This window comes from Ambystoma mexicanum, chromosome 7p (genome assembly GCF_040938575.1).
Source record: "Ambystoma mexicanum isolate Mex_15411 chromosome 7p, UKY_AmexF1_1, whole genome shotgun sequence".
NCBI classification, from domain to species: domain Eukaryota; kingdom Metazoa; phylum Chordata; class Amphibia; order Caudata; family Ambystomatidae; genus Ambystoma; species Ambystoma mexicanum.
This window is the reverse complement of record NC_090939.1, coordinates 9,226,158-9,240,071: the sequence shown is the minus strand read 5'-3', so window position 1 is coordinate 9,240,071 and position 13,914 is coordinate 9,226,158. Positions and strand designations below refer to the sequence as shown.

Genomic DNA, 13,914 nt, shown 5'->3' with positions numbered 1-13,914 from the left:
ACCGCAGTACAGCCTAAACCACAAATCCGCCTCATCCACTGTGCAGAATGACCGCAGGACTGCCTCAACCCCGAATCCGCCTCATTCACTATGCAGAATGACCGCAGGACACCCTCAACCCCGAATCCGCCTCGTCCACTAAGCAGAACGACCGCAGGACAGCCTAAACCTGGAATCCACCTTGTCCACTATGCAGAATGACCGCAGGACAGACTAAACCCTGAATCCGCCTCGTCCACTATGCAGAATGACCGCAGGACAGCCTAAACCCCAAATCTGCCCCATCCACTGAGCAGAATGACCGCAGGACAGCCTAAACCCCAAATCCGCCTCATCCACTATGCAGAATGATTGCAGGACAGCCTAAACCCCAAATCTGCGTCGTTCACAATGCAGAATGCACGCAGGACAGCCTAAACCCTGTATCTGCCTCATTCACTATGCAGAATGACTGCAGGACAGCCTAAACCCCAAATCAGCCTCATCCACTGTGCAGAATGACCGCAGGACAGCCTAAACCCCAAATCCGCCTCATCTACTGTGCAGAATGACCGCAGGACAGCCTAAACCCTGAATCCGCCTCATCCACAATGCAGAATGACCACGGGACAGCCTAAACCCCACATCCGCCTCGTTTACTGTGTAGAATAACCACTGGACAGCCTAAACCCCGAATCCGCCTCGTCCACTATGCAGAATGGCCGCAGGACAGCCGAAACCCCGAATCTGCCTCATCCACTATGCAGAATGACCGCATGACAGCCTAAACTCCACATTCGCCTCGTTCACTGTGTAGAATAACCAAAGGACAGCCTAAACCCCGAATCTTCCTCGTCCACTATGCAGAATGACCGCAGGACAGTCTAAACCTCGAATCTGCCTCGTCCACTATGCAGAATGGCTTTAGGACAGCCTAAACCCCGAATCTGCCTCGTCCACTATGCAGAGTGACTGCAGGACAGCCTAAACCCTGAATCCGCCTCGTCCACTAGGCAGAATGGTCGCAGGATGGCCTAAACCCCACATCAGCCTCGTCCACTATGCAGAATGGCGGCAGGACAGCCTAAACCCCGAATCCGCCTCGTCCACTATGCAGAATGGCCACAGGATGGCCTAAACCCCACATCCGCCTCGTCCACTAAGCAGAATGGCCGCAGGACAGCCTAAACCCCGAATCCGCCTCATCCACTATGCAGAATGTCCGCAGGATGGCCTAAACCCCACATCCGCCTCGTCCACTAAGCAGAATGGCCGCAGGACAGCCTAAACCCCGAATCCGCCTCATCCACTATGCAGAATGTCCGCAGGACAGCCTAAACCCCACATCAGCCTCGTCCACTATGCAGAATGTCCGCAGGACAGCCTAAACCCCACATCAGCCTCGTCCACTATGCAGAATGGCCGCAGGACAGCCTAAACCCCACATCAGCCTCGTCCACTATGCAGAATGTCCGCAGGACAGCCTAAACCCCGAATCCGCCTCATCCACTATGCAGAATGTCCGCAGGACAGCCTAAACCCCACATCAGCCTCGTCCACTATGCAGAATGTCCGCAGGACAGCCTAAACCCCACATCAGCCTCGTCCACTATGCAGAATGTCCGCAGGACAGCCTAAACCCCACATCAGCCTCGTCCACTATGCAGAATGGCCGCAGCACAGCCTAAACCCCGAATCTGCCTCGTCCACTATGCAGAATGGCCACAGGATACCCTAAACCCCGAATCTGCCTCGTCCACTATGCAGAATGGCCGCAGGACAGCCTAAACCCCGAATCCGCCTCGTCCTCTATGCAGAAGGGCCGCAGGTTGTGCATTTGTGGTCGACTGCAGAGTCAAGACGTGGCTTCTTCTGGGTCTGGGTGTAGAATTCACCAAATGGTTTACCTTCTAAAATGGCAGCGCTGCGGGTGGGAATAACTCCCTGAGATGGGTTTGTCGGGGATGTCATGTCATTTTAGGAGAGTGACCTAACTTCGTGGGAGGAGTGCGAGGGGTAGATGGTCAGTGGCCTATGTTCTTATTCCTCTGAAAAGTTCCAGTGGGTCAGAGTTTTGTCCAGCGGTGTCAAGGCCACAGGCTGGCCTTGGTGCACAGCAATGGTGCACGGATAAAACGAGGCAGAGAGACTGACTATGCACACATTTACAAACACACATGACAAAGCGGGGGGTAGGTGGGTATGCGGTGCGGACGGTACCACAGCGTCTCCCCCCGACCCTGGACCCTCTGTACAATACACATGGATACTGCTGTAATAGACACACCTTCTCAACACACACACACGCGCAGATCAGCTCAGCCATCATAAACACTCATGATGATGTGACATGCTGCCTGTCAGGGAGCTGTGATGGACATGTACTGCACTACCTCCACCTATAGACACGGCACTGGACCATGGACGGACGCGGACGCGCTCCAGGGCCAAGCATCGCGCATCTGCCAGGTGCCACCTCGGACCATGGACGGAGGCGGACGCGCTCCAGGGCCAAGCATCGCGCATCTGCCAGGTGCCACCACCGACCAGGTAAAGCTAGAAGCTGGAGGACACAGGCGACCCCTGAAGAATGTCTGAGCAGTGCTAGCACATAGCAGACAGAAACATGTACATGCAGGGCGACGCAGACTGAAAGCTTGACTAGGAGGATGCCAACTATGTACAGGAGAAAGAGGACGGAATAAACTCAGACTAACTAGGAGAAATAGTTCATGATGATGACTGGATTTTAATGGTAATGTCAAGTTACGTGCACTTTGCTTCACGTGTATGCACTTTGCCATTAGGTTTAAAAGAATAAGGAGTCTTTTTAATGTTTTGACATGTGCTGTTTTGTATGTTATTATACATGCCGCATTGTAGAGGAATGAAGATGCATTGTGTTGCAGCAGAATAGTTGTAAGCGGTTTAAAGAAGTACCAGACCATGTATGTAAGAGGGCCATAGCTGTTGGTGTGTATATAGCTATGGGGTCCTGTCAGTAGCCTTTAGGAGACATGGATGTGTCTCTTCTAGACCATATGGCCCCAAACTGCGGTGCTAACCCGGAGGCCTTGTGCTACTAAGCTCCCCTGGTGTAGCCAAGCGGAACCCATGGGTGTCAAAATCACCACCCCGATGCCCTCAAGCTTCTTGCGGACCCCAGCAGCCCGGAGGGTCCGCTGGTGCCATCAGGTGGAAGGGGGCACCTTACACAGACATATATACTGCTCTCATTCCCAGAGTTTCCTGCAGTGAGTTTGGCAAGTCAGTCTTCGAATAGTTATTAAGGGGAGGGGAGGTCATTCTTCGGGTGCTGGTGCCCCCCCCACCCGATTCTCACAATCCATGAGGGTGGGATCGTGGGAAGCCCAGGGCCATCTTAAGCACTTTTGGGGCCCTGGGCGCGGACATCTTAGGGCCCCCCCCTCCACCAAACCAAACAAATTAAGGGATCAAGAATACTGGTCGCACCCCCGCCCGTCGCGCTCAAAACATATAGGTTGATATGATGGCTCGTAGCATAATAAGCAAGTTTACTCCCTTTAAGTCCCCTTACCTTCTTCATTCTTGCTCTAATCAGAATGATAAACAAGTAGTATTTGAAGACCAACATTAGCAGTCTACGAATAGGTTCATGCTTTAGTGCATACAGGATAATTGTTATCAATAACATCCAGGAAGGTGTGCAGCCTGTAGTATTAATGCAGGACCACATGAAAAATGTATATGTAACCCATAATAGACAGCACTCACATTGGCCGCCTCACAGAATGCAAAAGTGCTAATGCATGGATAGAGGAGACCAATTGAAAGGAAGGAGAAAGCTACACATCCCATTGCTTAAAAAAACGACCTTACCTGGTCCAAACCTGGGGGGATAATCCCTTCCTTGGGTTGGGGATACTTTGATACTTCTGGAGTTGGGGGGCTGTTTCGTTGTGTGTTTGTTGTGTGTTTTGGTTTCTTGTTGTTTTGTCTTAATGGTTGAGTGTCAGGAATTTTTGTTCAAATTGTATTTGTTTTTTACAAATATTATCGATGTCCATGTATTCAGTATTATTCTGTTTATTTCTAAGATTCTTTTAGATTTTGCAATCTGAACACGATGTGATGTACTGGAGATTGTTTTTCTTTATTTTTTGTTAGAATCTTTAAATAAAGTTATTGAAAAAAAAAAAAAAAACGACCTTAGACCCAGGCATACCCACTAACTTCAGACCCATAACCACCGTCCCGTTCCTGCTCAAAATCTTGGACGGTGCAGCTTACCTGCAGATCCAAGATTACGTGGAATCCAATAATCTTCTTGGTCTCAGACAATCGAGATTCCGGCCCAGACATGGGACTGAGACGGCTCTAATAGATCTTAAAACACAAATAGAAGTACTCAAGGACAAAGGCAAACTAGCCTTGTTACTTCTCCTCGACCTCTTTGCGGCATTCGATCTGGTCAATTACCAAATCCTATGCAGGCACCTCCACTCTGGTGCCCACTTCTCTCCGTCAGCCACGGCGTGGATTAAATCCTTTCTGAGTAATAGATCTATGAGGGTCTTTTCTCAATCCGCAGCTGCAGATCCTTCCCCGATTCACTGTGGCGTCCCTCAGGGCTCTTGCGTGTCACCTACACTCTACAATGTCTTTACTAAACCTCTCTTTGATGTACTTGATTATCTGGGTGTCTCCTATACAAACTATGCTGACGACACCCAGATACTCCTTCCCATCACTGGAAACTACTTAGTTGACACCAAGGCCCTGAATGACATCTACTTGGTCATCCAAGCCTCGATGACCCAACACCAGCTATGCCTCAATGACGACAAGACGGAGCTCCTCATCCTGGGCACTACACAATGCCTTAGCAAACTCGAGCCGTCCTACCAGTCATTCATCATTGATGGCAATGCCATCCAAGTCTCAAAAGACACAAAAAACTTAGGCTTTTACCTTGACGCCACTCTATCCTTATCTCGACAAACAAATGCAGTCAGATCAGCCTCTGCATACACCTGCAAACTTATCACAGCCTGCAGGCCATTCCTGACTACTCCTAATAGTGTCACACTAGCCAGAACCCTCATTATTTCCAGAATTGACTACGGTAGCGCCCTCTAATTGGGAACCAGCCAAGAGAACCTGAATACATTACAAATCACCCAGAACAACGCTATAAGAGCTGCCTTAAATATCCCTCAAAACCACCACATTTCTGAATCCAGAACCAATCTACAGTGGCTACCCGTCAAGCAAAGAATCTCATTGAAATCACTTGCCCTCACGCACAAATGCCTGGCCAACCAGGCCCCCCGTACCTTTGCAGTCGGCTATCCCGCCATGCGTCCACCCGACCTCAAAGAACCGCCCAGACACACTGTCTAACGATCCCTAGATTCAAACTTCAAAAAGCCGGGGGCACAAGCTTCCCTGTCCTTGCCTCCAAGCTTTGGAATCCCTCCCGATCTCCATCAGATCTGAAGAATCTTTTAACGCATTCAAGTCCAAAACGAAATCATGGCTCTTCCATCAGTATTGAGACACGCTACTAGTAACCACCTACCTACCTTGCCTGCTGTACACTGTTGTCTATATGTCTTATGTAAATTAATTTGCTATGTAATTATGTAGTGTGTCCTATTTGTTGATTATCATGTATGTACATTTGCCCGTGCCTGCAAGTTTGGTTATTTATATGCTCTGTATGTAACTTTGCACAAGTCGCGCCCTGATGCCTCCGGGCCTGATGGTGCGCGTTACAAATAAAACAAATACAAAATACAAATACATACCGTACCATGGATAGTGGAGGCAGATTAGAAGCTACCAGGAAGGTGTCTTTATCCAGACAGACTGAGGTTAGAAGTGGGATATGGTTTTAAAATAGTGTTGCCATTAGATATCAAAGGAACAAATGCCTGTAGTGTGTGATATAAATATGCTCACTATTAACACAGTGAAACCATGAAAAAGGCTTTTATAAAAATCATACCATGAGAACGAAATCACTCGGAAGGGCTGACAATTTTGAAAGTTTTAGGGACTGGCAATATAAGATTAAATGAGATACCCAGGATCACACATTGGTTAAGGGATGAAGGGGTGAAGCTGGGATTTGTGCCAACTCTGAAATGTTTGCATTTGAACATTTTCTTTTCCAGTTCTTACCATGAACTAAAACAATCTAATTTTATAAAAACGGACTTGGAAAGTACACAAATTACATTACCAAACGTGAAAAATGGGAATGGTTCTAGCTTCATTCTCTCCATCATCAAGGGAAGTATATAAGTACCAGCATACCAATCGAAGTGATTTAACAATATAATCTGGGTTTGTCTTTTGTATTGTAAAGCTTTAACTACTTCTAAAACTATGGCTTGTGACATTTTTATTTATAAACGTGCAGAAAACCCTTGACTTTTACCAAAAAGCTAACCGTATTTTGTGTCAAGCAAGCAGACCTTAAAATATGCTTGCCTGAGGCCTGCAACATCTGGTCCGCTCTCTTCTGTCTACCAACCCTTCCACCCACATGGCCTACATAAGAAGAAAGATCAAGTAATGGGCTAAACCATACCAGGAGCATGCAAGAAGGCACACCTCACAGAAGACAGCACAGTAATGTAAGATATATTAGATGATTTGACCAGGATCACTGTATCATCTGCTGGCAAATCCAGGATACAAGCATGAACACTTTGGTTCCATAGTCTTGAATTTGGATACTTAGTCACCTCTTGAACTAACAGTTAGGATTTACAATACCCCATATGCACAAATCAATTTCTAGTCCTTCACCATATGGATGATATGTTAATTTGTATAGCATATCTGGTGCAGGTACATTTCTGATGCCAGCAGATGTTGTTCTGCAAAACCAAGTACATATGCGGGCAGTTTTATATCTTCAGACACAGGAAAGGCTCAGCCAGCCGAGCTGGAATGTGACATTCTAATTTTGCATATGAACACATATCTTTGCAATTGGTGCTTCACACACTGAGCTAACTTCTGAACCATTGTGGCACTCAATTTGTCAATATGCATTTCACCGTTGCCTATTGCACATGATCAACATAATTTCCACAGAAAGGAAAGAATGCTACAGAGTTGTGCCGGCAGGAACACACAAACTATGTGTACCACAGTGAACACAGAAAGCAATACATGATGAATTGATCAAGGCAGAATGTTCTTGTCAAAACAGAAAGGCAATACGTTTAGAGCCTCAGCAGCACCCCATAAAATATCCTGACGTGTGCTATTTAAGACTGGTGAACAATGGAATCTTACTTTTTCAGATCAGGCAGCCTTGTGGGGCCCCCCTCCAAGATGGGGGCCCTGGGCAACTTCCCCTTTTGCTCTCCCATAAAAACGTCTCTAGGGAAGCCCCCAGAATCCCAGACCACCGCTGCTTTGGTCCATCTCGGAGTCCACATTGGATCTTCCAAGCCACTCTCCAATGATTCTTGCTTCTTTAACCCCCGCCGCCTGCCCCCTCTATCCCCCCATCTAACAGCACAGTCCTGGAAGAGATCCCCCCTCCTTCATGTTACCTGGAGAACTGCTCAGCAACTTGACTCAAGACGTTCTGGAAGAGCTCCTCCTTAGCTAAAAAAGAAAGAGAGAGGGTGTGAATGGACAGTCACAGTGAGACAGAGTGTGCTGCTCTAGGCAATTAGTCTCAGTGAGGCAGGGTGTACTGTCAGTCACAGTGAGGTAGAGTGTGCTGCTGGATGCAGCCAGTCACAGTGAGGCAGGGTGTACAGTCAGTCACAGTGAGGTAGTGTGTGCTACTGGATGCAGTCAGTCTCAGTGAGGCAGGGTGTACTGTCAGTCACGGTGAGGTAGAGTGTGCTGCTGGATGCAGCCAGTCACAGTGAGGCAGGGTGTACAGTCAGTCACAGTGAGGTAGTGTGTGCTACTGGATGCAGTCAGTCTCAGTGAGGCAGGGTGTACTGCCAGTCACAGTGAGGTAGGGTGTGCTACTGGATGCAGCCAGTCACAGTGAGGCAGGGTGTACAGTCAGTCACAGTGAGGTAGGGTGTGCTGCTGGATGCAGTCAGACACAGTGTGGCAGGTTGTACAGTCAGTCACAGTGAGGGGGTGCACTGCTGAGTACAGTAAGTCACAGTGCGAAAGAGTGCTGCTCTAGGCAGTCATTCACAGCGAGGTACGGTGTTAGTCACAGTGAGGCAGGGTGTACTGCTGGAAGCAGTCAGTCACAGTGAGGGGGTGCTTTGCTGAGTGCAGTCAGTCAGAGTGCGACAGAGTGTGCTGCTCTAGGCAGTCAGTCAAAGTTAGGTAGGGTGTGCTACTGGATGCAGTCAGTCACAGTGAGGCAGGGTCTACAGTCAGTCACAGTGAGGTAGTATGTACTGCTGGATGCAGCCAGTCACAGTGAGGCAGGGTGTACAGTCAGTTACAGTGAGGGGGTGCACTGCTGAGTGCAGTCAGTCACAGTGCAACAGAGTGCTGCATTAGGCAGTCAGTCACAGTGAGCAAGGTGTACAGCCAATCACAGTGAGGTAGGGTGTCAGTCACAGTGAGGCAGGGTGTACTGCTGGAAGCAGTCAGTCACAGTGAGGGGGTGCACTGCTGAGTGCAGTCAGTCACAGTGCGACAAAGTGTGCTGCTCTAGGCAGTCCTTCACAGTGAGGCAGGGTGTACTGAAATGTGCAGTCCGTCACAGTGCGGCGGGGTGTACAGTCAGTCACAGTGAGGTAGGGTGTGCTAATGGATGCAGTCAGTCACAGTGAGGCAGGGTATACAGCCAGTCACAGTGAGGCAGGGTGTACAGTCAGTCACAGTGAGGGGGTGCACTGCTGAGTGCAGTCAGTCACAGTGCGACAGAGTGCTGCTCTAGGCAGTCAGTCACAGTGAGGCAGGGTGTACCGTCAGTCACAGTGAGGCAGGGTGTACTGCTGGAAGTAGTCAGTCACAGTGAGGGGGTGCACTGCTGAGTGCAGTCAGTCACAGTGCGACAGAGTGTGCTGCTCTATGCAGTATGTCACAATGAGGTAGGGTGTGCTGCAGGATGCAGTCATTCACCGTTTTGGAGGGTGTACTGCTGGAAGCAGTCAGTCACAGTGAAGGGGTGCACTGCTGAGTGCAGTCAGTCACAGTGCGACAGAGTGCTGCTCTAGGCAGTCAGTCACAGTGAGGCAGGGTGTACCGTCAGTCACAGTGAGGCAGGGTGTACTGCTGGAAGTAGTCAGTCACAGTGAGGGGGTGCACTGCTGAGTGCAGTCAGTCACAGTGCAACAGAGTGTGTTGCTCTATGCAGTCAGTCACAATGAGGTAGGGTGTGCTTCTGGAAGCAGTCAGTCACCGTTTGGGAGGGTGTTCTGCTCTGTCCAGTCAGTCCCATTGTACATGTAGTAATCTTTGCAGTCAGTCTCAGTGAGACAGGATGTTATGCTCTGTGCAGTCAGTCACAGTAAGGCAGGTGTATTCAGGTGTATTCCTCTGGCCAGTGAGTCACCTTAAAGCATGGTGTACTAATCTACGCTGTGATTCACAGTGTTGTGGAGTGGGTGTCTGTAGGCACTCGTAATGAGGCTGTGTATGCTGGTGCATGAAGACAGTCACTGTGGGGAAGCATGCACTTGTGTCTGCAGACTATCACATAAGGCAGTGTGGGATTGGGTGTATGCAGTCGGAGTGAAGCAGTATGTACTGGTGTGTGCAGGCACAGGAAATGTGCGTTAGTGTGTGTAGGCACTCACAGTGAGGAAGCATATACTGGTTTCTGCAGACTATCACATAAGGCAGTGTGTGCTGATGTGTGCATGCTGCTATTGTGAGTCAGTATGTTCTGGAGTGCAGGTAGTCAGGGTATAACAGCGTGCCCTGGTGCGTGTGGGCACTCACTATAGGAAATGTGTGCTGGACTGTCAGGCAGTCAGAGTGAGGCAGCGTGTACAGGAAGTCACAGTACCACTGTGTGTGTTTGCACTGACAGTGAGGGACTGTGCACTGACCATTGCATGCTTGCCAACATGATCCATTCCAATCAGTAGGTGCTTGGTGTGATGAATTAGAGGAGATCATCCCAGAAACCCTGGCCTGGACCCCTGCTCATGTGGCAAGAGAAAGGCAGCTGCTACCTGATCCTGACCCTGGGGGCGGTGTTATGTGGGAGGATCACATGAGAGGAGGTTCAGGTCAGGAAGAATGGGAGAATACTGTAAATAATTTTCCTAATGAACATACCCCATTAATGGCATATTGTGAAGTTGAAAATCCCGAAACTAAAACGAATCAGAACATTAGGGACTTCAAGTCCCATGATGCTCTGGTTACTGAGATGAGGAAGGGGTGCTCAGACATGCAGAACTTTAGTGTGCAGTCTAGTGGTTCTGATGACCCACACCTGAGCAGGACTTTAAAAAATGTAAATCACCTTTAGGGGCAGGCCAGGAGAAGGAAGCAGTGGAAGCAGCAGAAGCAGGAGGGAGAAGGAGACGTCAGCGCCACCACTGTGTTGAAAGTGGGACGCCGCGCTGAAGTAGCAGGGGTCGGGAAACCTGAATGCAGAGGACGCGCAGCAGGAAGCGATCCTAAGTGTAGCTGTCCTGTGAGAGAGAGAAGCTTTCCTGGCCCCGCATGCTGCTCCGGTGTGTGGCATTCACAGGAGTGCAAGCGGAGCAGAACTAGCTCCAATTACAGGAGGTGCGAGCAAGGGGACCATTTCCGAAGCTGTCAGATGCCTGTGTGAACTCAGGGGAAGAAGAAACAGGAGCAGCGGGTGCAGCAGAGACATGTAGAAAGACCAGTGAGTTGGCCTCTGTCAGCTAACTCCAAAACAGACCACTGGCCCAAACAAAACCTTTTCAATACTGAACTATTGAATTGAAGCAATTTTAGTGTAACGCTTGTCTTAAGAGAGATTGAGTATTGCAATAACCATTGTCAAAGCCAAAAGGGGACAATATTCAAACACAGTGTACAAGAATATTGTAACCAGCATTGCCTCAGCCAAAGGAAGGCAATTAAAGGAAACCAAAGAAGGCAGAATAGAAGCCCTCCTTATAACAGTTATCTTGGGGGAGAGAAATATAATCTGCATTGCCTGTGGCAAATAAATCAGTACGAAAGACATTGTCAATTTTTACAGCATCCTTGTAGAAGAAATCATTAACCCATTGTGGTTGTTGGAATTCAAAAGCTGTATCCATGAAACAATTGTTGATTGAGGATTGAAGTGTGGAAAGTGTGAAGCAAACCTCACCACAAAGTATTCATAGTAGTTGTAAGAGTTTTAACCTGGCAGGCAGGTATACCAGGAAAGGGACACTTAGTGGTTAGTCCTGGCAGGCGAGTGGACCAGGAAGAAGAGACGTTGAAGTGCTGTAATGCGAAAGAAGATTGTGGTGGAAAGTAAGTGGTACATCCGTTGGTGTGCTTTATTGAACTGTGGTGAAATCATCCTGATAAAACTGTGATGCTTATAAAGAAAAAATGTGATATAATGAAAGGTGATTGGTCTTCAGAAAAGAGAATAATTATATTGCAAACTGACGTGTATGAAAAAGAAGTATTTTTGGTTTATCAAGCAGTGGTTTGTGGATACTTTAACCATTGCCTTGAAAAGTTAGAAATCCTATTTGAAAATAAGAAAAGTATGTTGCCAAGTGAAGAACCTATGGAATCGACAGAACATGGTGTTATACATCAAGTGGAACTTGTCTATCGAAAGAACGTTCTTGCTTTTCACTTTTGGTTGGAAACATCCTGAATTGATCCTGTGAAAGGGGATTCACCCCTGGACACAAGAATGTATGTTTATCCTTTCTCTGTTTGAATCTAAATGTTATATTACGAAGTTTGAACAGCCAGATAAGCCTTGTATGATTGTGTTGTATGCATGAGAGTGAGGGACAGAGATCTTTGGACATAAAGTAATTTTCCTTTAGTTTTGGGTTTGATAGTGTGGTAGCTAAAGCAACCCTCCCCAAGGGTCACTTTGGCCTTGTCTTTGGCGTGCAGAAAATAAGGAGATCAGGCACAGACTGATGGTAAACCAAGCTTCCTGTATTAGCTACACAGTATAGAGAGTGGTCAGCTGATAAGCAGGAATATACAGCAGGACATGTGACGGGCAGTCGGCACTCGGAGCTCTCAAGGGACAGCCCTTAGAGCGCAGGTTATTTAACATATCCTATGCAATCACTAATATATTGTAGCATTTGCACAATTGTGGGAGCTACTTGGCATGAAATTGCAGACATTTGTCAATAGCCGTCAACCTCTCACGTGTGACCTTGTGACAAGGTCTTGCGGGGACATGGGCTGGGTACATCGTGTTGGCATGTGGATAAGCAGTATTCTCAGAAACCCTATTGTTATCTACCATATATGGTGCTCATGCTATACTTGTAGAGAGCAAACGGAAGAGACAGTCTGACGTGTCCCTCTGTCCTGTTGCAGGGTGTTGGAGCAATCAGCACCAGGGGGGATTTGGGCATGTGAGAGGAGTGGAGTGCAGAGGGGGCCAGAGGGAGCCAGGGGGAGGTAGAGGGAAATGCAATATGGAGGATCTGAGGCCTAAATGTATGAGAGAGCCTAATGTAGCATACCATAGCATAGCATACCATAGCGTAGCATACCATAGCATAGCATACCATAGCGTAGCATACCATAGCATAGCATAGCATAGCATAGCATAGCATAGCATAACAATCCTGCCACATCAATAGGTAGGGAAACCCTTGTCAGGCTAGGGAAGGTTAGGCGTTTGTCTCACCCTTATTGTTTAATAAAATGGCTACTTGTGAGAAAACTCTATCTACGTGTCTGTTTCGCATTTCCCAACCCTCACATTAGTCAGTCCTGGTTTTTTATTTGCATTCTGGGACTGGTAGTTCTGCTTTTCCCATGATAAAATTCCGACTTCAAGTGCCAGACTAGAAAGTAAAAACAAAATTGGATAAGTACCCACAGATTGGAATGGATCATGTTGCCATCTATGCCATTGGAATTAGCACTGGTGTTCCCCTATTGGCTGCGATGATGACATTTTACCCTCAACTACCATGAGGAGAGGACTGGTGCCCCTGCTGGCCTTTCCCCTCATTCCCTGCCCACCCTCCTCAATCTCCTCCTCACCGGAGGCTCCCTCCCATTTCAGTGCTCCCTGAAGTTTAGCAAAAGGGTCCCCTTACCTGAGAGCTGCTCGCTGGGCACCGGGACCACTCTGTATGGAGAACTGCAAAATATAAGTTGAAAATCACTGAAGGGACTGGCATCATACAGCACACAAAGAAGAAAGACAGGCCCCTGTGGGGTAAGAGGTGCACCCTATTATGGGTTCACCCCATATCTCTCATGCCCCATAGCACAATAATAATACAATGATAATAATAAATAAATAAAGCAGGGCTGTGGAGAGAGACGCTCAGCGTTCCTCAGCACAGTCCTTTTCTTTGAACAAAAAGGGGCATCATTTGGTGCTTGAGGGGGAGCAGAGGGTTGGCTGCTACAAATAGATTGACAGAGGTTATTTCAAGATCTAAACATATATAGCAATTGTGTCGAATCCAGGGAATTCGTCCCTCCCACCCTGGCATGTATTTTATACATGGCGGCCCATATTGGACAGCAAAGCTGCATTTGGAGATACAGTGACCTGGTGGAAACCTAGCTTGGTCAGACCAGACAAGGCCTGCTGGTGAACAGCTGTACACTTGCTTCGTAGTGGAACACATGATAGTTAGTATGGCAATTGTAGTGAGTGAACCTTTCAAAGCACTTTAGGGCTTAAGGGCCTAGAATAGCTGCCTCTTCTTTGTCCCAGTTCCTCTCCATGAGACTCTGTGTGCTTCCTTGTATTGCTGGTTTATTGCGTATTCTTGGATTCAATTCTAGTGCTTGAAGCTTTCAAAGCACTTTAGGGCTTAAGGGCCTAGAATAGCTGCCTCCTCTTTGTCC

At 47.9% G+C, this 13,914-nt stretch overlaps 1 protein-coding gene across 1 annotated transcript in view; it reads right to left on the bottom strand.

Moving 5' to 3' along the window:
• PDE9A (phosphodiesterase 9A) overlaps nt 1-13,914 on the bottom strand; it is a 543,111-nt gene that overhangs the window by 314,555 nt on the left and 214,642 nt on the right. The window contains exons 5-6 of the mRNA XM_069635653.1: nt 13,149-13,192; nt 7,539-7,593 (exon numbers count right to left, since the gene is read on the bottom strand). Of these exons, the coding sequence (XP_069491754.1) occupies nt 7,539-7,593; nt 13,149-13,192 (99 nt within the window). The remainder of the gene's footprint in view (nt 1-7,538; nt 7,594-13,148; nt 13,193-13,914) is intronic.